This window comes from Misgurnus anguillicaudatus, chromosome 9, assembly GCF_027580225.2.
Source record: "Misgurnus anguillicaudatus chromosome 9, ASM2758022v2, whole genome shotgun sequence".
In the NCBI taxonomy this organism is placed as follows: domain Eukaryota; kingdom Metazoa; phylum Chordata; class Actinopteri; order Cypriniformes; family Cobitidae; genus Misgurnus; species Misgurnus anguillicaudatus.
The window spans coordinates 18,952,586-18,977,281 of NC_073345.2; the positions used below are offsets into that span (position 1 = coordinate 18,952,586).

At 37.5% G+C, this 24,696-nt stretch overlaps 1 protein-coding gene across 6 annotated transcripts in view; it reads left to right on the forward strand.

Moving 5' to 3' along the window:
- The window catches only part of igsf9bb (immunoglobulin superfamily, member 9Bb), a 115,890-nt gene that overhangs the window by 8,761 nt on the left and 82,433 nt on the right, over positions 1 to 24,696 (forward strand). For 5 of the 6 annotated variants that reach the window (XM_055179323.2, XM_055179325.2, XM_055179324.2 and 2 more), the window contains exon 2: positions 23,834 to 24,025. In XM_055179323.2, the coding sequence (XP_055035298.2) occupies positions 23,834 to 24,025 (192 nt within the window). Of the gene's footprint in view, positions 1 to 4,420; positions 4,513 to 23,833; positions 24,026 to 24,696 lie in introns of those variants that run through there. The other variant, XM_055179328.2, reaches the window with a different exon arrangement.

The following is a 24,696-nucleotide window of genomic DNA, read 5'->3' on the forward strand; positions in this document are numbered from 1 at the left end:
GCAGGATCAGAATCTCGGTCTAGTTAAATGTTGTCGTGAAGCTCTCTCTATCCAGATAATGCAACCCCGAATTGATCCTCCCTCGTTTTGTTCCAAACTCTTCTTGGGTCGTTTGGTTGGCCCGTACGCTTACAGGAGCTGACACAACCAGCGGCAGACGGTACAGAGTTATCCATAAGTCCATAAGCAAGCGCATAGTTCCGCATTTGTCCACAACACTGGCTGCGTCCGAAAACTCAAGGCAGTGAGGACTGTGAGGACTTGTGGCCTCGCTGCCTCATGAGGAAATGACTTCGGATTCGGAGGCCTGAAGGCCGCTCAGAGAAAGGCTTTCCGACGCACTTCAAAGGCAGCGTGTTTGAAATAAAAACAGAGAGCGCCATTGTGATAACTAATCACATATTTGAAAACTACAATACTAATTTCTCGCTAGAAATGAAATTAAAATGCTTAAAAAGTGAAAATATACCTTTATTTTCACTAAATTTGTGCTCCAGCTGCTTCCTTGGCCGCCATTTTATTTTTTCGAGCTCGACCAGTGTGGTCATGTGGTTTACGTCAGTAAAGGTGGTGACAAAGGGTCACATGGGTATTAACGTCATTGACAGGAGACTGCACTGCCCCGTGTCAATGTTTTGAATGGAAATTTTCTCACGATTTACAAGTAGTAGAAAACATTACAGATATTGATAGTAATCAGCTGGACAAAATATATAACACTGGCCTAGTGGTTTTTGGAGATTTTACTGCAAATATCTTACAAATTGCACCTTTAAACAACATCATTGTTATTGTTTGATCTGGCGCCATCTAGCGGCGCATAAATACAAATTGCATCTTTAAATGAGTCCGATCTCCCGCGCAAAATGCAAATAATCTATTAATTGCTATGCCTTAAGAAACTTGCAACAACGCTTATAGCACTGTAAATTGAGCAGCAGACGCACACATGCGTGCACGGTCAAGCCCGAGCAAAGAAGAAAAATCGCTCAACAAAGCAGTCTAACAAAAGGCTTATTGTTAATAAACGTTTTATTTCTCATTTAATAAAAGCGAGTTAGTGCTGCTGTATGTTTTCACGTTTTCTCGGACACTTTAAAATGCTTTTACCAACATGTTTGCTGCATTGCGTGTCAATCACTCTGCACTGGTTGATTTGATCGAGTCATCAAAGACCTCATTATTCGGTCAAATTAATTCTGCCTTATCACTTGTTCTGCCGAACATCGAAAAGTTTATTTGTTATTTTCAGCTGAATAATTTAGATTGCCGAACATTTGGTGCATCCCTAATTACAATGCCTAGAAAGGAAATGTTTTTTCTTGTCTTACTCAATGAATTAGGCTCTGCTGATATATATCATTTACAATAAGTGCACTGGCATCAATTTTTCATCAAAGGCATGTGTGTGTTCTGATTGATGTGAATAGGAAGTAACAGGCCACTGCTGGCCCAGGGCAAGTGCTTTTTTCAATAAAAGTCACTAACGCTTATATGTCAATCAGCTGATATTTGGGGCGGCATTGAATCTCTTTCCCTCCAGCTGTAGCCTTCCTTTGTCTGACAGATGTAAGCAATACTAAACTAGTAGTAGGTGATCCATATACACAGAAGATATTTATAAAAGAGCCCTGTGGAATTTGATTAATATCGCATAGCGTTGAAGATATGCCAGTTTCTAATTCAGACTCATTCGCTTGTGAAAAACACCCCTTATATTTGATAATAGTTCGTGGAGCTTAGTATGGCACTGCAACTTCAAGGTTGTGTTTAAATACAAGGAAACACACATATAGTATTCTGTAAAAAATGATGTCATGACCATGTTTGTTTTTGCCTTTAATGCATCAAAAAGTGAACAATAAAATAGATTTAAAATAGTTGAAATGACTTACACAGCCAATTAGATCATACAAAAAATGTGACAACAAAAAAGTTCTTCGAAATGCATAAATGTAAATAACGTCAGTTGACTATTTTAACTTTTATTCACACCAAGTTACTTAGTTTATGCATAGCAGTGTTGATAAAATGTTTTACCAACTTTAATACAAAAAATGTTCCTTCATTAACGATAAAACCAATGTTGCTACTCTTTGATTTTCCTTTTCTGAATTTCTGCATTGGCTGTTTGGTGTGCATGCTGTTATCTCTTTTGTCGAGAGACCAGCGAGGTAGTTTGCCATATTTTGAAACAGATTGTATCTTCCACACTGAGAATTGAGTTGCTAGCGTTTTTTCATGCACTTGTGTGTAAAGTCAATGAAAAGTGCCCTTCTCGTCTAAAAACTACAACTTAACATCTAGTTTAGACTTTGCTGAGCTGAAAGTGTTTGATCTTTGAAGACTTAAGAAAACAGGACTATGGATCGTTACATTCTCGCTGCACAATCTGCATGTGTGATCTGGCCACAGATGACAGCACAACAAAGGGACGATACTCATCTGAGAGGGCTGTTGCGTGCGGAGAACACCATCTCTCAGTGGTTTGTGGATAGTGATGGTCTCAGGGGGCCATTGTTTTTAAAGCACTGATTTCTTGAATCGTCTAACACATGATGATTCTGTCTCTTGCTCATTGATGAGCATAATAATGCGTCCTGATGGTTCACATCTGTTGACCATACATGACCATATATATAGATGCCACATTCGACTGCTTCAAACACTGCATCTGTCATTTTGACATCTTAGTTGCAGATGTCATTGAAAGTAAAATGTATATATGCCACAATATTGTTGTATACCTCTTGTTGTAAAAACCACCAATATCCTTAAGAAGTTGTTAAGAATTTTTATAGGCGAGAATGTGTTGGCTTATAATAACGTTAATGTCAAGTTAGTTAACACCTTTGTCTTGTGTTAGTTTAGGATAGTAGATCGTTTCCGGTTCTGTATGCTCTACGCCAGGGTTCCCCAAATCTTACCCTGGAGGGCCGGAGCACTACAGAGTTTAGGTCCAACCCTAATCAAACTTATCCACATGATTTTCTAGTGCTGTTTTCATACATGAAGCCTTTAGGAGCTACCAAAGACGAGAATAACCAATGTCCAGTGGATATGCTCGTTAACATCTTAAACCTAAGTAAAAGAAAATGTACTAACTTTTTTATACTTTATAGCTTTTGACAAAGGCATTCTCTTCTCACATACATTTAGCAACCTGATCTCACAAATTTCTGTGGCATAGCAACGGAATTTTGTGCTCATTTTTCCGTGGCATTCTCACGGATCTCCGCATTTTTCCGTGGCCCTGCTACAGGCTGTCTTTTTCCGTGGCATTCTCACGGATTGGTTACTCAACTGTTTTGTCCTATTTTCTTACCATTTTTGCTTCGGTTTAGGGTTAGATTTACATGAAATGACATCCCTACCCAAACCCAACTCTAACCCCAACGCCAGGCAACAATTGTTTAAAGTTTAAAGAATAAATCAGAAAAAATAGTATAAACCAATACTTAAAGTGACATACTAACGCAAACACCAAATCTAACCCTAAACCGAAGCGAAAATGGTTTCCTAATGGTCTTTAGGTTTCCTAAAGACAATGAGAGAAGGCGAGCATGGATCACCTTTGTGCAAAGAGAGGTTTGGCAGCCAGGCAAAAATTCAGGGATAAGTGCAGTAGTTAGATATGATATTAGCGTAAGATATAATAATTTGGACTGTCAGTGAAAATGTAACAAACGTCTTATAGCCCAAAAATAAATGAATTAAAATAAATGACATCAAACACCTTGAAATCACTGTTGACTTTGCTTACTTAATGGAATATCATACATCTCGCAAGTTATTTTGGCGAACACAACAGGTTAAAAATAGGTTACTGATAGCCGGACTATATCAGGCTTATAGTAGTTAACCAAGACGGTGATGGCTATGCTTGTTGGATATCTATGATTATAACCCACCAAGAGCAAGCTCTAGTAATCCATTGGTGATGATGCTGACTAATTAAATGAACGAGTAATGCTGTGTGGAGGTAAATATTCTGGTTCATGCCACAGCATGATTCTTGGGTTGGTGACTCAATATTGATCTGTAGTAGTTTGAGTAAGTAGAGTTTGAATATCTGTCAGTTACGCACCATAAATCACCTTGACTTTATGTAATCTTTTTCACTGTGCTTCCCAGTGCTTCAATCCCATTGTACAACCACTTTTTCTGAAAAGATTGAGAGGCAAAACTGATTGTGAACTTTCTTCTGAATTACAAAATGAATTGAAAGAGAGGTCCAGGAAAATGTCTTTACTACACCTGCCAATAGAGAGTAATTTAAAATAATATACCAGCTAGGAAACAGTGTATATCATAATGGGCGTATATAAGGCAGCCTTCAGGCCTCCATGTGCATTTTTTCCGGCATCTGTCCTCCTACCCAACTCCTCCTTCACTGCTCTCTTTTTTCCTCTGTGCAGTTCTGTTGCAGGGGGTTGAACTTGGGTCTCGAGCCCTGGCCTCAGGTTTACTCTCTCTGAATGTTCAGAGCTCCCTTCGAGGACAGCAAGCCAAGTTTGTTTATTATTAATCATTATGATCTAAATGCGCAGATGAACTATTGAATGCAATTATCCTGCACATTCCTCAGTCACACGCACACTGCTTACTGAAGGCCCACTGAGGCCACACCCCCTGCATGTACTTGCATTTTTCCATAACATGCACAGATAATTTCTAGAATTGTTTAAAACTTCCTTTTGCTGTGTTTAAACTAGTGTGTAACAACATTATATCATTGTAAAGACAAATACACTGACATTTAGGTGAGATGATTTTAAAGCTCACATAACACACGCTGTTTCTGCATTTCTGATGTTAATCTGGAGTACCTATAGAGTAGTATTACATCCTATATATCTCAGAAAAATCTTTAGTTTAATCAGATTTATAAAAGAAAGATTAGCTTTACCGAATCTTTCCGATAACGTACAAAAAAATGAAGAAGGAGGAGTTACTATCGCGGGAGGAGCGAGTACAAGTTATGCAACACTATACAACACTGTTTAACTTATGATTTACTACATGTTCGTGACATTTATATAATATGCACGTGCCTATTTCCAACACAAGACAGAAGTCTTACTTACCGCGTGCAACTCATGACGCAGTTGGGACTTTTCAATGAAATCCAGTGCATCAAACACACACGCAAAACTCTGCTGCTACCCCGGATAATAAACTATATGCATTGTTTCCATAAGGCTGGCTTTCTTCTCCTTACATCCAAAAACACACTTCGTCTTTCGTGCCATTGTTGAGTTTTAAAATTGTACAAAGCTGTCGCGTGATGTGATGTTTGTAAATTCTAGCGTCTCCCGCTGATTGACGGGTGGGCGGGATTTTCGGGGGGAAGTGCCCATATAAATTAGTGACACGTATAGAAACCCCTGAAACGTCACCTGGACCCGTAATCGAAAAAAACTCTCCGAAACTTGTACGAACCCTGGCGAAGTGCATTCGGCACAGAAATACTTTGTAACACACTTTTTGACACTTTGCCTTTATGTTTAGCATGAGGAAACAACTTTATAACTGTGTTAATAAGTCAGAATGCATGAAATACCATTGAACCACCCCTTTAAAAAGTACCCAGAAACCACCAAAGAAATCACCCAAAAAAGCACCAAAAGTTTGATTTAAACATTACTATTTTGAATGTTTATGAAAGAAGCCCTTGTGCTTATCAAGCCTCATTTTTTTAATCAAATAAATCCAGGCTTGATTAAAGTATCAGAAAAGTATCAGGATTCTTCAAAATTTGTATTACCTTGCATGCATGTCTGCTTATGACCAAACAAAATGTTTATTTATGTTTGTATACTATAGAGTTTATATACATTTCCCTAAATTTCCAAATAATTCCCATAAATTCTCATTTAGTTTAATTTGGAATATTTCCAAAAATACCCAGATTAAGTTCCCATGGAAAGTTTCTGGAAATTTACCGGAAACTTTCCGTCCTTTTGAAACCCTACAGGTGACACATTCTGTTATTGCTTTGCTTTTTTAGTTTTATGATGCCATATGGAGAAGGAATAAATGAAACCTTAGATAAACTTCAGAAAGGTGTACTTTTTTGGTAGATGCTTTTCTTTGATTTATATTTATGCATTCGGCAGATGATTTTATCCAAATCAACTTATAGTACATTTAATCGATGCCTTTTTTTATTTATCGCTATATGTGTTCTTTGGATCAAACCCATGACCTTTGTGGTGTTGACACAATGCTTTACCCACCGGGACACAGGAAGACATTTTAAATCACTTTCATCACTTACTCAGTGAGAGACAGGCTATCATTCTTACAATGAATCATTTTGCACCGTGTGTGTATGTGTGTGAAGCACGTGGACCCGTCAGGCAGCATGTTGATCGCCTTTCTCCTCTCTCTGCGCACCCTTGACTAGACCACTTCCCGTTGTGTCATCTTTCAGCTGTCCGTGATGATACAGCGCTCCCGGCTTCCTCTCACCCGGCTCCACCACAGCCATTAAACATTTATACACTGGCTATGAGATACTTCTGTACTCCATCCCTGACTCTCTGCTTACGAAATACTCTTCTTGCTGACATGAGACGTGATGCAAGTGCGGGCACATATTTTAGAACCGATAACAAAAGAGAAAGTTGTGCAAATCATGGTTCTAGATTTTTTTAATCAAACATGTCCTGAGTAATAACCAGTTCCCAAGAGCCATATGCATAATGCTGACTTTTAGACTCTGAAGGTTAGCGCCAATGGATTAGGCCATCCGGAGCTGCCTCCGCCTTCTCCTCTTCCAGTTCGTCATGGCATCACGCCCATTTTCGATTCACTTTCCCCTTCAAATTCATGTTATTCATCCCCCCACTCCAGTCATATCTGCCCTGTCTCTTACTTCTATGACTCAGAGGTCAGCAGAACCATTAATAAGTTTTGATGTGGATATTTTGTGCCGGGTAACTGACAGATGTTAAGAGCTTAGTGCACTGACCTGGCATCAGTAGACCTCCTAATTAATCCTGCTATTATGTTTTTGCTATTATAGCAATGTTATTCTGGGTTAAATGTTTAGTTAAGCTCTATGGAGAGCATCTGTGGCATGTTGTATTCAAATCTAACCAGGTGATACAATTTCTAGATTTTAGCACAGGGGTCTCATACTCGAATTGGCTCAAGGACATATCTGAGATTGACATTTCGTAGGAGGACCGCAGACGCAGAGCTATTTAAACTTTCAAAAAAGCACAATATTTCTTTAAATGTTTTTGATGTTTAATATACATTTAGGTGGATCAGGTCTTTGGACCTCTGACATTTTACAGTGGGCGGAGCTACACGGTGCAACATTGCAGAAATAGGAGCCAAGGGATCGACACTCCTGTTGCTTATCACATGATAAACTTGTCAGAATAAATCTGTTGACAGAATCAGGAAGACATGCAACTTTTTAAAGATGCCACTATGTTCGTCATTACAGTGTGAGAAAACCCTATGCGTGGGAAAAAAACTGTTAGGACACGCTTGCTGAGCCATCTTGTCATGTGCAGATTCACAGAAACTAATCCAATCTCCTGACAGATTGACAGTAAGTCATCTTTTAGCACCCATATTGGGGAGATGAAAGGGACATGTGTTCTCTGTGTGTTTTAATATTTTGGCGGACTGGCACGGACACATTTCTGTGTTGCAAATGGTAAAAGAGCTCTCATCCAGGTCTCACAAGCCAAACAGGAGCAAGCTTAGTTTCACCACATCATGTGATATTTTCTAAAGGCTCTGTTTTTTGTGTGTATGTCAGTATTTCTGTGGCACTACTACTCTTTTTGCCATGTAAAACAGTGTAGTTGGGTGATTCTCACGAAAACTTGGTTTTAAAAATGTCAAGCATGAAAATGTAAAAATTAAAAAAAAAAATAAATAAATAAATAAAAAATAAAAAAAAAATAAAAAAAAATGTAAAAATTGCTTAAATTTACTTTTTTTTCCACCAGACATTGAAAAACAAAGTCTGGAGGAAATGGGAACATTAATTTAAAAACTTTTACTTATCATGTAACACTTTTTGTAACATAATTTAAAAAATTAGTCCTAAAAAATCTCATTACCGCAACAGTCAGAAAACATCAACACTGACATATTTTCAAAATGACATGACAAACCGGAAAGAACATAATTTGGAGATTCTGCACATGCATTTAAAATCAAAGTATTATGCTTAAATTAACATTTAATAAGCATCTGTTGCGGTAATGATAATCAAAATGTCGTGTAAGCATTCTGACAAAACAATATTTCAAATTAACTGTAAAAAAAATGATCTTACCTGGTAGCCATCTTGAAGTAACTGGTCCATGTGCTTGGTCACTCAAAATCAAACTTTATTAAAATTCTGTATGTGTGCTTAAACTGTTCTCAAAAAGTGTTGCGGATAATTGTGCTAAAAACACAATTATAAAATGGCCCGTTCTGGTTTTTCATTCTGATTGGTTGAAACGCGTTCTATGCCGTAATAAAATGCCGTCAGACCGCATTACATAAGTATCACTCCGCCACTGTTGCTGCGTACTGATTTACGAAAATAAACACCACAGTCTTTAATCATATTTTTAATTTAGCTACAATTGCACAATTAATGGCGATATCCAAATAAATGTCAATAAATATTGTTGAGTCATGTCGTCGATAAAGAGAAAACGTTCTTTGAGGAGTTTCTAACTCAAATTCATACGTCCGCTATTATCCACTAGATGGCGATCTTACCCAACTTAAACACTGACTCATTCACTCAAAACTGAAAACACAGCGTTTAAGTTTTGATGGCTTTGAATCTGATCTCTTACTAAAGTTCTTCACAAAAATGGAATTATCTCCGCTTTTAGATGAAAACTTGAGAGGTGGCAAGAGAACAAATGAAGGTAGAATGAAACTTTTTTTTTTAAAGCGAAGCGTCTGTTCTTTCATTTGATATTTTATGTTTATTTAAAGAAGATAATTTTTCTGTAAATCATTCAACTAAAACTGGGTGGCAACTTAAAAAAAAAACGCTGATGGGGAAAGAGTTAACGTTAAGCATGCTTCCACGCATATTTGATTATCACCTCAACAGTTATACACGATATAAATGTTAATGTATATTTTAGATGAATGTTGATTTTTTAAAAATAAACACCACAGTCTTTAATCATATCTTTATTGTGTCTTTGCTGCGTCTGTGTTGGGTGGGAACTACGCTTTGTTTCAGCCACACTTGATTCTGAGGAGCTATACTTTGTTTGGCGGAAGAGTAATATTTGTACTAATATAATTACAACTTATTTGTGTTTTATTTTATGAAATCCTGCTAACGTTATGCATATGAATAACCGTTTTATAAAAGCAATAAACCCAGCAACGCAGTGGGGTTACAGTGCATTTTATAACACCTATAAAATGTTTAGGCACTCCGCTTTGCGTTATAAAATGCACTGCTTCTTGGGGCTTACTGCTTTATTAAGCACCTCACCCGATTTTGTATAGATCCCCTCCCTCAGAGAATCATCAGTCTTTATCGATTGATGATTGGTTCTTTTAACTGGATGGCAGGATTCTTGGAGCGGCCATGATGGCCACTTCTCAATCGGAAGGCTGCAGCCCTTTGGAGATCGCATACTGTATGCAGGGTGCATACATCATGGTTTATTTATGTGAACTGAGCATTATATTCACAATATATATCACTTGACTTGATATACAGCAAGATTTATTCTCAGTTTGAATGTACAACAGCACAAAAAAGCTGTTCTTTTTCAGTCTTAGCAGTATTCACACTATGCTAAGTGCCTCTCAGATGCTTGTAGCCCTCCTTTGCAACCCAGCGAGAGCAGAGCGACAGCAATTTGCTAGAAAATGACATGTTAGTGTCTGCTCAGCTGGTCGGCATTGGAAATTAAAAGTAGCTGGCTAGATTGTTCTCATGGATTTTTCTTCTCATGAAAGCAGGGAATGAACCACAGCATTTGAAAAGCATACATGGTGCACGTAGTAAAAAGGTTAAGGGGAGGTAAACAGGGAATAGCTTTCAGGTAGTAATAGAGACATATATTGCCATTGCAATTGTTGCTTATATATTGTAATGTTATTCAATGCAGAGACTGTGGGTGTCTTCTGTCATTGCTAATCCAAATGTCCAAATGTTTGAGAACATATTTCAATACAGATTCTTTTTTTGTCTCAGTTATTTTTATGTGATGGATTTAATGACCTCATATTTTGAAAAGTGTTGCAGCCTTGTTCAATTTTAATGGGTTTTGTTGTAGTCAGTTTTTTCTAGTCCAAGTCCATATTGTAGCACAGACAATAATAACAATTGGGGTGATAGAAAATGGATTTGGATTAGCGTTGGATTAAATTCTATTCTGCTATTTGAGAATTGTTCAAAATCAGTAAAAGTGTTAACATCCGGAGGATTTAGGAGGACAATAGCTTGGTAATCATCTAACACTAGAAGGACACTTTTTGTTTTCAAAAAACACCATTGAAAAAAACATCTGACGTGGTTACGCTCATTATAAGAATCCACTAAAATATCATGCAAAACATCATCAAAATCTCCATTTTACAATTTTTGTCCTCAGGCACCTTTGTGATTTCATACAAAAGGGGCCCAAATTCAATCTGTTAGCCATTAGACTATTATCCAACCCAGTAATGTCTCATATGCACCCATATGTTTGTCCTGTAATGTGAAGAGATTTTCTTACGCATGATTTTGGATCAGCCGTGTAACTTTGTCTGTACAGTACTGAGGTCAGATATTGTCTACGTAGATTTGGGAATCAGCAACGGCCTGACAATACGTTGTAACATCCGTATCCATATCCGACTCAATGTAAAATAATTTTGCAACTTTTCGTTTATATTAAAGGGATAGTTCGGCCAAAAACGATATTAAACCCATTATTTACTCACCCCCAAGCTGTCCAAGTTGCATATGTCCATCTTTTTTCAGACAAACACATTTTCGGATATTTTAGAAAATATTTTAGATCTTTCTGTTGATTAAATGTAATGTTAAGGGGTCCAGCAATAGTCCACGACCTTCAAGTCCAAAAAAAGTGCGTCCATCCTTCACAAATTAAATCCAAACGGCTCCAGGATGATAAACAAAGGTCTTCTGAGGGTAATCCGTGCGGTGTTGTTGTAGAAATATCCATATTTAAAATGTTATTAACGTTATTAACTACCTTCTGGTAGCGCCGCCATCTTAGACTCAGGAGAGAGTATTAGCGTAGTGTACGCACTTTTCTTAGTGACGTATGACAAATTCGGAGGGCGGGGGACAGAGCAGCAGCAGAGAAACTGCGTAAGCGTTCATCCTGAATGCGGATGACTCTAAGATGGCGGCGCTACCGGAAGGTAGTTAATAACGTTAATAATATTTTAAATATGGATATTTCTACAACAACACCGCACGGATTACCCTCAGAAGACCTTTGTTTATCATCCTGGAGCCGTTTGGATTTAATTTGTGAAGGATGGACGCACTTTTTTTGGACTTGAAGGTCGTGGACTATTGCTGGACCCCGTAACATTACATTTAATCAACAGAAAGATCTAAAATATTTTCTAAAATATCCGAAAATGTGTTTGTCTGAAAAACGATGGACATATGCAACTCGAACAGCTTGGGGGTGAGTAAATCATGGGTTTAATATCGTTTTTGGCCGAACTATCCCTTTAATATTTATTTTTTTACAGCCGTATGTTATGATATTTTATACCACGGGACTGTGTCAATTATTCCTTTTGTGTCTCTCACCTGCAATGAATGCAGACATATGATCTGCACAGTTATAAACCTTTATAAGGGTCAATATTAAGCTCAATTTTAAAATCTAAAAAATGCTGGGTTATTTTCAAACCAGCATTGGGTCAGAAAGATACAAACCCAGGCATTGGGTTGTAAATGTAACCCATTTTCATCAGTGCTTAAACTTCAAGATTCTGTCCAACATTTCTACTCTATAACCTCATTTTAGTTCACGACAGAGAAAACTGAAACTTTTTAAAGCTCTTAACACAAACTTCCCAAGATCAAACGGGGAAGTGACTTAAATGAAATCTATCAGCTTGGCAACTGAAATTAATCACTTTACTTTTTATTGAAAATCACATTCAATTATTAAACAACTGTTAATCAGCAAGCCTAGCAAGACAGTTAAGTATTAATTGGAGTTTTATTGCAGAATTGATTTTAAGACGGAATCACGTCCTGGTTTTTAATACTGTACCTAGATTGCACATCTAAGAGGTTGTTTATACCTAGTATCAAGATGCGTTTTGATCGATCGGGTCACAAGTGGACAAATGAGACACATTATTGTTTGCACCTTGTATTTTAAACCGTCACTTTTGTCCACTTTTGATTGCTTCTGTCCTCATTTTCTGAGGTCCCTCTGCTTTCGTTTAAACACGAGTGGGAAAAATGATTGACGTGCATTAATATTATGTCAAAGTCCGCTGCTTGTGTTGTTAGGAAACATGCTGCACAATGTTTTGTACATGTATATGTAAGAGCTTTTTCAGATATTTCAGAGCAGTTTATGAAATAAGCTCAAGCAACTTTCACACCATAGACTGTAAAAAAAGATGGATGACGCCACGTCGCCTCCCTCCATTGGAATAAATTGAAGCCAAAAATGTCTGACCATGGTTGCCGCCATGTAACTTAAAAACGTCAGTATATGGAGCCAAGGCATGCGCAGAAGGAATCGTCCGTGGACGTGGAGCCAGAGGCGGAGCCGCGGTATCAAACTTTCGCCCAAACGCTTGCGCGACCAATTCATCCACGCCAAACATAACAACACGCCCCGTTTCTATTGGATCAAATTACTGGCTAAAATGAAACTTATCACAAAAATGAACACTTGAACATATATCAGCGTTTATAACAACTACTTGAAAGGACCAAAACCATCTTTCGTAAACTTTTATTAGAAGTGTAAATAATTATTTTATTTAGAGCAGAGTCCCATTCGTTTGAATGGAGAGGGCGGGGTTTATGACTTGTTCTGCAGCCAGCCACCAGGGGGCGATCAAAGAGCCAGCGGCTTCACTTTTCAAGACTTATGAGGCACACCCGTTTCACACGCTCGCAAAATGAAGCACAAATGAAAGAGGCAGAGAGCATGCGTTTTAGTTTTATCAATGAAAGCCTATAGATCATTCAAAACACTGTGCTCGGTACATAACATTAGATCAATAGGCGGAGAGTAGGCGGGCTCTTGTCTACACAAAACATTCCGGTCGATTGTGTTTTCGACTACTCTTGAATGTGGGCTAGCTCAAAATGTTTTTGTATTTAGTGTCTTCCATGTGTGATTCAATCGACCAAAACGCAACTTAAATTGACAGGTTTAAATTGTTGCGAACTAATATTATGTCAGAGTCCGCTGCTTGTGTTGTTAGTAAACATGCTAACAACATGAAACCAATGAAAGACACGGAGATCAGCTACTTTGGTTTTATCAGTGAAAGCCTAAATATAGCGCTGTACACTGTGTGTTTGCGCTAGAAATCAGAAAAGCTGTAAAACATTGTGCTTGGTACATCACAATAGATAAATGGGCGGAAAGTAGTCTTTAGCGTCATCCACTTGTGATCCAAACACAGAAAACGGATCTTAATACCAGGTGTAAACAGCCCCTTTATGTTATGTGATTTGTGTTAACCTAGCTCCAGAAAACCTTTTTTTATATCAGTATACCTTTCCTAGGAATCAAACCCACACCCTTTTGCACTGCTAATCAGTCCTTCCAAAAAAACTTCTAGAGTTTTTTTGTGATTGTTGGGGGCAAAAATCCTTGATCTTGCTGCAATGGTGCGGCGTATTTAAAAAAATACGACCGCCGCATAAATATGCAGACTTTGGCTGATTATGCATTGAATCATGCGGTCGCATAATCGTGTTTTTCTGGAGGGACTGGCTAATGCAACTGAGCTAAAGTAAGCTAAAGAGACTTTTATATATTGTTGCCTTTCAAGTATTGAAATTGAATAAATGTATTATAATTGTATTCCCCAATTTTTCCTATATTTAAACCGCACATTGTCGGTGTGTTAGCTTTGGTTACTTGCCAGCTATCAAAACAGGCGATTGTCACAGAGGCTTTACAACCTCATTAGTGGAATCCAATATTTAGTTTCTTTTTCTGCTTAGCCAGTTATTGAGTCACCCACTAACATCATTACTACACAGAGTCATTTACACACACATGCCTAAAGAAGTGAACACTGCCTGAGAGAGTTAGGGAGGAAATCAAACAAATTCCACAGAAGGGTTTGGAGCCGTCGGATCTTAATTGCGCGCCCCCTATCAGGAAGATAGATTGACCTCTGCAGTCCCTGAAAACACAAGCGCACAACATCTGAAGTATATTGAAAATAATTGACAGTGTATGTTTTGTGTGACACAATAAAAGTGAACCAAATACAGTACATACATGTTTAGATTATTTTGGCCACATGGTTCAATTGTACCATGACACTTTACAGGAACACAGCACACAAGATACTGTACAGCAATGGTCTCAAACTCCCGGCCGCGGGCCATTTGCGGCCCGCCCTCCCCCTCTTTGCGGCCCGCGGCACCTTTCAACATTATAACATAATCTGGCCCGCAGAAAGATTTTAATTCACTTTGTTATATATTCGTTTGATTTTTTTAATTTAGACGTTTAAGGGTTCGTTCACATGTCGCGTCTAACAATGCGTGTTAAGGCGTTACTTACTTTCTAAAGTGCTTGGGAGCGGAAGTTGCGCTCTGTGGCGTCACCCGTGGCTACGCAGCCATGAGCCGCGCACGCCGCTCCGTGATTGTAAGGATAACGGAATGCGTGATCGGATTTTAATTCCTCATCTGAACCAGGTTTACATAAGGAGAAAACAATAGTGTTTGATATGCCTATCATGATAGCTACTGTTCACAAGTCTGTTAATTGCCCCAGAAATAATGGCGATAGTCGATATTGTCTTTTTAGACCATTTTATGTCACTGATTATATATGATAAAATCAACGTTAAAATATAAAATAGCATAAAAACCGCAAGTGCATCCTTTCTAAGGACCACTTAGATTTTTAAGAATATTAAAGCAACACTAAAGAGTTTTTGCTCTTTGCTCCCCCTACAGGTTAGAAGCGTAATTGTCCATTACCACTGTTGTAAATATTGCAGCATAGCTGGCTCTGATTGGATTGTAGGTCTGCTGTAAAGCAAGTTTTTGTAGTTTTCACTCGAACTACAGGACGGGGACCCGACGATTGGAAACTTCTTTAGTGCAATTTTGGCCGATAGAGGGCTGCAAAGCGAATGTGAAAGTGCCGTTCACCCTGTTTCGAGTGGATGAACGACTGAAACTTTTTTGGAAACGTTATTTTAAGGTAAAAATACTCCTTGGTGTTACTTTAAGATGAAAAATATGAAATATTAATATGAAATTGAAATGTAAGAAAAAAATTATATTTATAAGAAAAAAATATTATTATTTTGTTATAAATTCACATGTATACCATATCATGGTTTTACTACAGAAAGAAGTTTCCTCTTACACTCCTACAAGGCTCATTATTCGGCTTGTTCGAGTTTTTGTTTCCTCAGGTGTCAATCAGAGGTTATTCAGGAGTTTTCACGCCTTCTCGCATATGGCCTTTCTCAGCAAAAAAGTTTCTTAGGAATTCCAAATCAATATATTGTTTTATTTGAATGAGTAGGCAGATTTTTTTTCACGTCATTTTAAAGAAAAAAACTCTAGACTACTAGATCCTGTTTTGAAAAGTCTTGTGAAAACGTGTTTAGTATGGGATTTGTGGACTTATATCAGTGACTTAAAAATTTTGCTTTTTCAAAAACCACACATAAACATTTTTTCTCTAAAAAATATAAAAATATAATTTCAGTTTGTGCTGAACACAGTGTTATGAGACTTTGCCATTATTATGGTTTTAAGCAACTGAAAAAGCACAAATATCAGTCCTGCTCAAAACTTCACAGGGCCCTAAAAACCCCTTAGACCTCCGAGCGTTAATCGAGTGTTACTCTGATCTGATTGCATCTGTGAGTATACGCCATTTCACGCAGTCATGTTTAAAATAGTGTGTTAAACACCTATTGCAATTGCAATCTGTGAAAATTTTAATGACATTAATTTTTATGCAAACAAACACATGTAAACACTATGGCAATATATCACCTCTCAAAAAAAAAGTAACAAGATCATGCTCACTTATCGTGCGATACGTCGATATAGTCATTATTGCGACTGGCCTAGTGTTTGAAGCTCACAATATGTCATTACCGTGTACAGAAGGTCTAGGTAAACATAGTTTTGCATTCTACGGCACTTTTAAAGAGCACCTATTTCATTGCTTGTTCGCGTGGTTTATGGTTAAAAACGCGTTATTATCCACATACCGTACATTTTTGTAGCTCCAGATTTCACTTTTTCCTATAACGCACGGATTTGAAAAACTCTGTGTCCCTGATTGGCCAGCTAATCTGTACGTTGTGATTGGCCTGAATACCTCTGATGTCAGCCGGAAACGTGACGCTCCTTACCATGTTTGAAAGATACGGTTGCTTACAGGAGTTAACTTACAGGCTGCAAGTCTGAAGTGGGAGGAATTATGATAATGTCAGTCTTTACTACTCATAAAACCAGGAAGTAAACTGTTGCCTACAATCTGTGTGTTTGTTGTAGTCCAAGAAAAAAGATTTTCTCGCGTCATTGTCACTTTGGGGTTTGTACCTTTTGCATATCGTTGATATGTACTAAAACACACTTACACACCAAAGAAAATTAAAAAATGTGAGTCGGACAATAGGTGCTCTTTAAAACGTATATTTCTAATAAAATTTTTCTACTTACAATATGGAAATCTCATGTGTTTATTTGTTTAGGATTAACCATTACACATGAAACTACTTTAGTGTGCAGCGATATCCGTATTGGTCCTTAGGAAATACCACCAGCTTTTTTGAAAAGGCCTGAACAATTGTGCCCCTGCAGAGCTTATTGTACAAGCACAATATTAATTATATTCTCCATCTCCTCAAGAGGAGGAAACAGCCAATTAAGTGATTTCCTTTCATTGCATTTTAAGTGTTGGGTCTTTAGCATTGTTGTTTGCTGTTAATGGAACAAAGAAACATCCGTTTACTATTTCTGCAAGCAGGAGAAACATAAGCTGTGTCCTAATTCAAGGAAGGATGCTTTTTTTCGCAGTAGAGATTATACTGATTTATTAAAAAAAAAAAAAAAACAGAATTTTGTCATTATTACATATTACATTTTATTTGCTTAAAATAAACACAAATTGAAATGAAAAAGATGATCTTTTAAAAATGGGTGAAGGAATAGGTTAAATACTAAAAGGATAATATAAGGATAAGCATACTATTTAAATATAAGGATAATGAATGGATAAACAGTGTTAGGAGTCCCAATCAATCACATCAAATCATTTGGCGAGCTGTCAGATGTGATTTTCACCTTGAAAATATAGTTTAGTGGTGGGAGACGTTCATAAAGGATTCTGTGATGAGATCTGGTTGAATCACTGCCCCCTGTTCCTCCTTTGCAATTAGAGGTCCATCATCTCTTGCATCTTACTCCGCGGTCATTACTTACAAGTAATTTATGGTTATTTATAGAAGCAGTCGGGTTCATCCTTAGCAAAGCTAGCCGCTCAGAGGGAAGTGTGTTTTTATGAGCCTGCTCATTACAGCTTACTGCTTGCTCACCAGCAACATTGATGAAGTAATTCAGGGTAAAGTGAATAGAAGTGGAGAATCCAATATGGTGAATGTGTCTTATATGGACTGGAGGCAGTTTATTGGTTGCGGTTGTCCAAGACCTACTATTACTTTTATAGTATAGTATAGTTATGTATATAGGGGTCTATACAATTTTCTGCAGACTAGTACACATTTCATGTTTGTCTGTTTCTGTTTACAAATGGTTGGTGCAAAGGTTGTGGGTTTGATTCCCATGAAACATAGAAACGGCTATGAAGAAAAAGAGCTCAGCTAAATGCAAAGGTTGATGTGTGTTGGAGGAGGTGTGGCTTTGGAGAGCGCTCTAAATGGTGGGATCTTAGACATTCAAAGCTAGCTTGCTATTGCTAGCCTTTCTGAAATTGTCTACCCTAGATTTTGATATTTGTTGATCCTCTTTTCTTGTAAAATCTTGTAAACGTTGTCTTTGTCTTTATAAACATGCGTTATGTGTTATTTTTGCCAAATACATTTAAATTGTTAAAGGGACATTCCACTTTTTTTGAAAATACACTCATTTTCCAGCTCGCCTAGAATTAAACATGTGATTTTTACCGTTTTGGAATCCATTCACCTGATTTCCGGGTCTGGCGTTAGCACTTTTAGCATAGCTTAGCACAATTCATTGAATCTGATTAGACCATTAGCATTGGGCAAAAAACCCCAAAGAGATTTAAAATTTTTCCTATTTAAAACTTGACTCTTCTGTATTTACATCGTGTACTAAGACCAACAGAAAATTAAAAGTTGCGATTTTCTTGGCAGATATGGCTAGAAACTATACTCTCAAACTGGCGTAATCAAGAACTTTCCTGATGTAACATGGCTGCAGCAGGCATAGTGATATTACGCACTGCCCGAAAATAGTCCCCTGCCATTGAAAGTAATCAAGGGGACTATTTTCGGGCAGTGCGTAATATCACTGTGCCTTCTGCAGCCATGTTGCATCAGGAAAGTCACTAATTATTACGTCAGTTTGAGAGTATAGTTCCTAGCCATATCGGCCTAGAAAATCGCAACTTTTAATTTTCCGTCGGTTTTACAGAAGAGTCAAGTTTTAAATAGGAAAAATATCGAAACTCTTTGGTTATTTTTTAGCGCGATGCTAATGGTCTAATCAGATTTAATGGATTGTGCTAAGCTATGCTAAAAGTGCTAGCGCCAGACCCGGAGATCGACTGATTGGATTCCAAAACTGTAAAAATCAAATGTTTAACTCTAGGGGAGCTGGAAAATGAGCATATTTTCAAAAAAAGTGGAATGTCCCTTTAAATGTGTGCTTCAGTTATATTTCCACCAATGCAACATGCGCACAACATTTTTTAACGCACCTTTAATAACATTTTGTATGAAGAGGGAAGTTTGTTCAAAGTTGGACATCACTTTTGCCACTACTATAAATTTAAGATATCTATTTTACACAATAACAATACACAAACATTCGGATAAGCTTTTATGTTTAATGCAATTCAAAGAAGCATATTTAGCTTACGAACCTACTTGTTCTATTGTCTGCTGCTCAGGCTTTAATCATATGCTTGTTTTAAGTCACTTGAAATCAGAGATGGGCTGTGCGGGACAAGAGGAGAGGTGCACAGGGCTTAGCTGGGGCTATTTGAAAACAAAGAGCACATTTCACAGCCAGCCAGCTAGCACCTCTCAGAGTGTTTAGTGTGAATTTGGTGAGTGATGCATGGCAGGGGTGGTGTGATCTGGCCGAACTAGGTCAAGTTAGCGCTTCATTACTTTCCAAACCCACCATGATATTTAGCTTTTTATAAGCCCTGTCAAAATCGTCTGATGTGGATGAATGATGGATGAAGCTTCAGAATATTGTTCTGCAAAGGAATATCATTTAATATATATTGTATAGCGGTCCTTCCCCTGCAATGATACTCATGAGGAAGATTTTAAATCAGAAACACGGGCTTTCAGGTTGTTGGTGCTCTGTTTGACAGTGTGCTTTTTCAAATGTACAGTAATTGCGCAGTCAGGATTCATCCTGTTTATTTGCTGCAGATTTTCTTCATCAAGTATGTTATGCAACGATCAGATGAGTGCTTCTCTCTGCAGTAGATGGCAGACGCTAACACTTCAGTAATGCTTGAGTTATTTTCTTGAGCAAAACAAACTTTTAGATGAATTTTGAAAGTGTAAAGATTTAAATAGGCAGGTAGGGCTGCTAACAACTAATCACAACTAATCATTTGCAGAATAAAAGTTTTTGTTTACATCATATATGTGTGTATTGTGTATAATTTATGTATACACAATTATTATACACAGTACATTTTGCAATTATGCAAACGGATAGTTGCGATTTGTTGTTATGCAGCCTTATAGGCAGGTGACATATCTTTATTGGTTTTTAATAATCTTTAGGGGTGGGGGGAAATAAAATTCTTAGATGCATTACGATGCGGACAATTTTTTATCGATTCACAAATGTCAAAAATCGATTTCTAACCGTTAGTTTGCAAAATAATACATTATTGGAAATAAAAGGCAACTGTGTTAGCGGTGCAGACAGTTTAGAGATACAGGGCTCTATCTTACACCCGGCGCAATGCGCGACGCAAGTGTCTTTTGCTAGTTTTAACCCTGCGCAATTATAATTTTCACGTTTAGCGCCACGTTGTTTAAATAGCAAATGCATTTGCGCTCCCTTTTGCGCCCATGGGGGTTCTGGTCTGAAAACGAGGTGTGTTCAGGCGCATTGTTGGCGCGTTGCTATTTTGAGGCAACTAAAATAGACTACGCCATTGACCAACAAAAACCTACTCTAAAGTCAATGGCGTAATATGTTTTTTTGTTATTTAAAGAGCGCATTAGTAATATGCGCAAACGGGACGAAAACGCGGATTTGTTTATCACATACATGAATGCGCAGCAGCACAAAAAACGCTTTTAAATATGAAAGATTAAAGGATTGAATGTAAAAGATTATTATTGAGTCTCTTGGACATAAATGAGGACCGATTATGAGACGTAAGAAGGCGTAAAGAGCTCCTTCACCTGTAGTCTGGTAAGTAAATAAATGCTTTGCTTTAAACAAATGCATCTGTTTTTAAATGTTTTTTTTAATGCTACCTCATGGATTTATTGTATATGATGAGTCTGTACCTGTGGATATGGTGAGATGAGAAACATTTTTAAGTAATGCTTAAAAAAACTCTTTGCTTAAAAAAACACTGTCCAAGTGCTGAAAGGAGAGGCATTTGTAAATTCTTTATCTCCTGTTTGTTACAAATAAAGTATTTTTAGAGTACAAACCTTTTCTTACATACTTGTAAATATTTTTTGATGATATTGGATAGCCATACATTTAAAGCAATTAAAAGCCTGCTTTTTTACTTCCATGACTAAAACAAAACGTGTTTTAAAGGTTTTAATAAAAAATAACAACTTCGATACAAGTGAAAAACAACACAATTATTTAACATTATTCTTAAACTGGGGATCTTTTTCCTCCGCTTAGTTTTTCAGTTTACAAAGTCTGTCATCTAAATAGGGATTAGACATAGCGGCAGCGCAACTGGCTTTTAAAGGGGATGAGAGCTTAGACTCTCATTGGTTTATTGCACCTTACGCCCAATATACTCCCATTACTCATTAAAAAAATAGGACCAACCATTTTCAACCATGCACTCGCGCACAAACCATTTTTCCCATCATTAAATTATCAAAAGTGGATTCGGACACGCCCATTTAGACGTTGCGCTGTGCGCTTTAGACAATGCACTTAGTTCGTTAAAATAGGGCCCACAGTACTGCGCAAAAGTCTTTGGCCACCACCACCAGACTTGTTGGTTTAGAAGTTTTAATGTCCATTGATATTTATTTAAGACAAACAGAAAACACAGGAAATATGTACAAAAAATTAAAAATAACATTTTCAGGACTTAATGTCTTCTTTAGGCTTCAGCGGTGTTTAGTGTGTGATGATGTACACATTTTAAGTATAAATATTTTTCCTTTAATATTTCTCATTTGTACTGAAATATTAGCATTTTTCAAATGGTGTAAATAGTTTGCATTGTTATGACTCCTGGCTCAGTGTTTTTAGAGAAACTATGCTGTCTTGAAGCAAATCCTTTAAGATCTCAGAGCACTTACGGCTTACTTTGACCTACTTTTTTAAGTGGCATTTTCAAAGGCCTCCAGCCATCGCATTTTGTATGTTGAGAGAGATCTGTAAAAATCGTTACCTAATATGTGGACACCAAATTTTTACAATGTTTATTTATGCGCACATCAGCATTTTCCCATAGTACAAATGTGTCTTCCACTCAGATGGTGATTGATAGTCACAAAAACCAAAGAAATTCAAGATGCTTGTGCTCTGTGTAAGCGTGCATCCTTTTTCTCTCGGGTATCAAACGGTTTGACCGAGTCAATCCCCTGTGTCTTTCATTGTAAACTGGAGTAACTCTGCGAGAGGGAGAGAGCAGCTTGTTAACCGCTTGTTGCTCTCAGCCGTGCAAACAGTGAAGTCATACCTTCCAATGCTTGTTTTGCTCGGCGATGATGTCACCAGCAGCCAATCATCATGCGCTGCTGCAGTAGGTGGTGGGTGCAGCGGGAGTCTTGGGTATATGCACGGGGATGCACTGGCGGTGCTCCGGCTCTCATCATCACATCATTAGAGAGGAGGGGAGGAGAGAGAGAGGCAGAAAGCTGCAGATGAGAATATTTAATCTCAGTCATGAATCAGTCATTTGATTCCTCGGCTTTTTGTATGTGGGGTGCATGCCTCGCATAGGAAGTTATTTATTGAATAAATCAATTTTAGCCCACCTAGGCTTGAAATAAGCCAGACTTTCTTCCTGTCATGTCAGAGACCTCTCGTTTTTTTGTTATAATGCCAAACAGCACTCTACTAGCCAATAGCATTCGGTCAATTTGTGTTCTTTTTAGCTAATTTCTTTTTGTTGCCTGTTTGAAGATTTTTTAAAGAAATAGTCAATTTTCTTAAAAGAAAAATCCAGATAATTTACTCACCACCATGTCATCCAAAATGTTGATGTCTTTCTTTGTTCAGTCGAGAAGAAATTATGTTGTTTGAGGAAAACATTGCAAGATTTTTCTCATTTTAATGGACTTTAATAGACACCAACAATTAATACTTAACTCAACACTTAACAGTTTTTTTCAACTGAGTTTCAAAGGACTCTAAACAATCCCAAACGAGGCATAAGGGTCTTATCTAGCGAAATGATTGTCATTTTTGACAATAAAAATAACAAATATGCACTTTTAAACCACAACTATTATTATTATTTGATGATTATGCCTACATGCCATCAAGGTGGATAAAATATTTAATATTTCTCATTCTTTGGCGCAATTGGCGGGTACACCATTTGACATTTTCAGGTCCATTTAGTCTTAACTTTCATAAAAAAGGTGCAAATGTAATTTTTTATTGCATAAAATTAACATAAACACACAATGTGCATTGAAACAAACCTGATGGGTGCTTTTAAAACAAGTTTTTTTTCATCTTGCCAAACCGTTTTTGTCACTGACCCATTTGCTTTCATGCTGACTTAACTCTGCACATATATAGTTTGTTGCATTTTGACATTGTTTCTTCTGTCTTCATGACCCTGTCAGAACAAACCTGGGTTTGATTTGACCAATCATTTGTTTTAGATTAATATATGTTACGTTTTGATGTGTTCCTGTAGTTCAGTTTATGCATTGCGGTAGCAGCACAAATGGTCATGGGTTTGAGTTCAAGGGAACCCACATAATAACTGTATAGCTTGAATGCAGTTTAAAATGCTTTATATTTTAGATTTACTGTAGATATCTAAACAAAATCTTTTCAGTATCTAAGCATGCTAAAAAAAAGTTATTTTATTCAGAATTTAATTTATAGTCAATGCTCTCCTAAAGCATAGCCTGAAGACCAAAAATTTCAGCAAAATTTAGTCTATCCATGAATCATTGCTCCGCAGAAGTTGCGAAGTGCGATTTGTACTGTACAAGGCTACTGTTTGTAATTTTTCATCAAGTATGTATGTTCACACAGGTGCCCACGGAGTCAGAGAGGAACCCCAGTTTGTGACGGCCCGCGCTGGGGAGACCGTGATTCTAGGATGTGACGTGACCCACCCACTCAACGGTCAGCCCTACGTGGTGGAGTGGTTCAAGTTTGGAGTGCCCATCCCCTTCTTTATCAATTTTCGCTTCTACCCTCCCCATGTGGACCCCGAGTATGCCGGTATGCTCATACTTAACACTTTACAAGTTATGCAATCTTAGTACTATAAAAGAGAGAGTGAAATACTGTATAGTAGGTGTGGGCGTTTGGAATAAACAAAACATATAACAAAGCAGATATTACAAAGTATGTGATCAAACAGCATGCAAATTTTCTCTTGAATGGGCTTAGTCCAAGTCCTGACACATTATTTAATCTCACTCTCAGAGGTTTGAAAGCTACAAGTGAGAGCATGAAGATTAAAAATGAGGTTTTGGGGTGGTGTGCACGGGGGACACAAGGTGGATCAAATATGATCCTTCCTTAAGTGAGGATGGAAATTACATCATTGATAAGGAACAGAGACATAAAGGGCATAATTCAAAAGCGTGTCAGATTTTTTATAAAAGCAAAGGAACTGTGATAGTTGATCAGTTGTAGCTTGGGGCAGGATATGTAATTTTAATGATTCTCACTCACAGTGAATGGTAATATGATGGGAATGGGTTTTCACCAGTTCTCGCTCTCATTATGAATCCTTAGCTGATTTAACACATTGTGTGCAGTGCTGCTGAGTTGGTTTTTTAAACGAATATTCAAATATTTACAAGTTAAGGATGGTTAAATACACACCATGATTAAAGGAAAACACCACCGTTTTTCAATATTTTACTATGTTCAACTTCTTACCT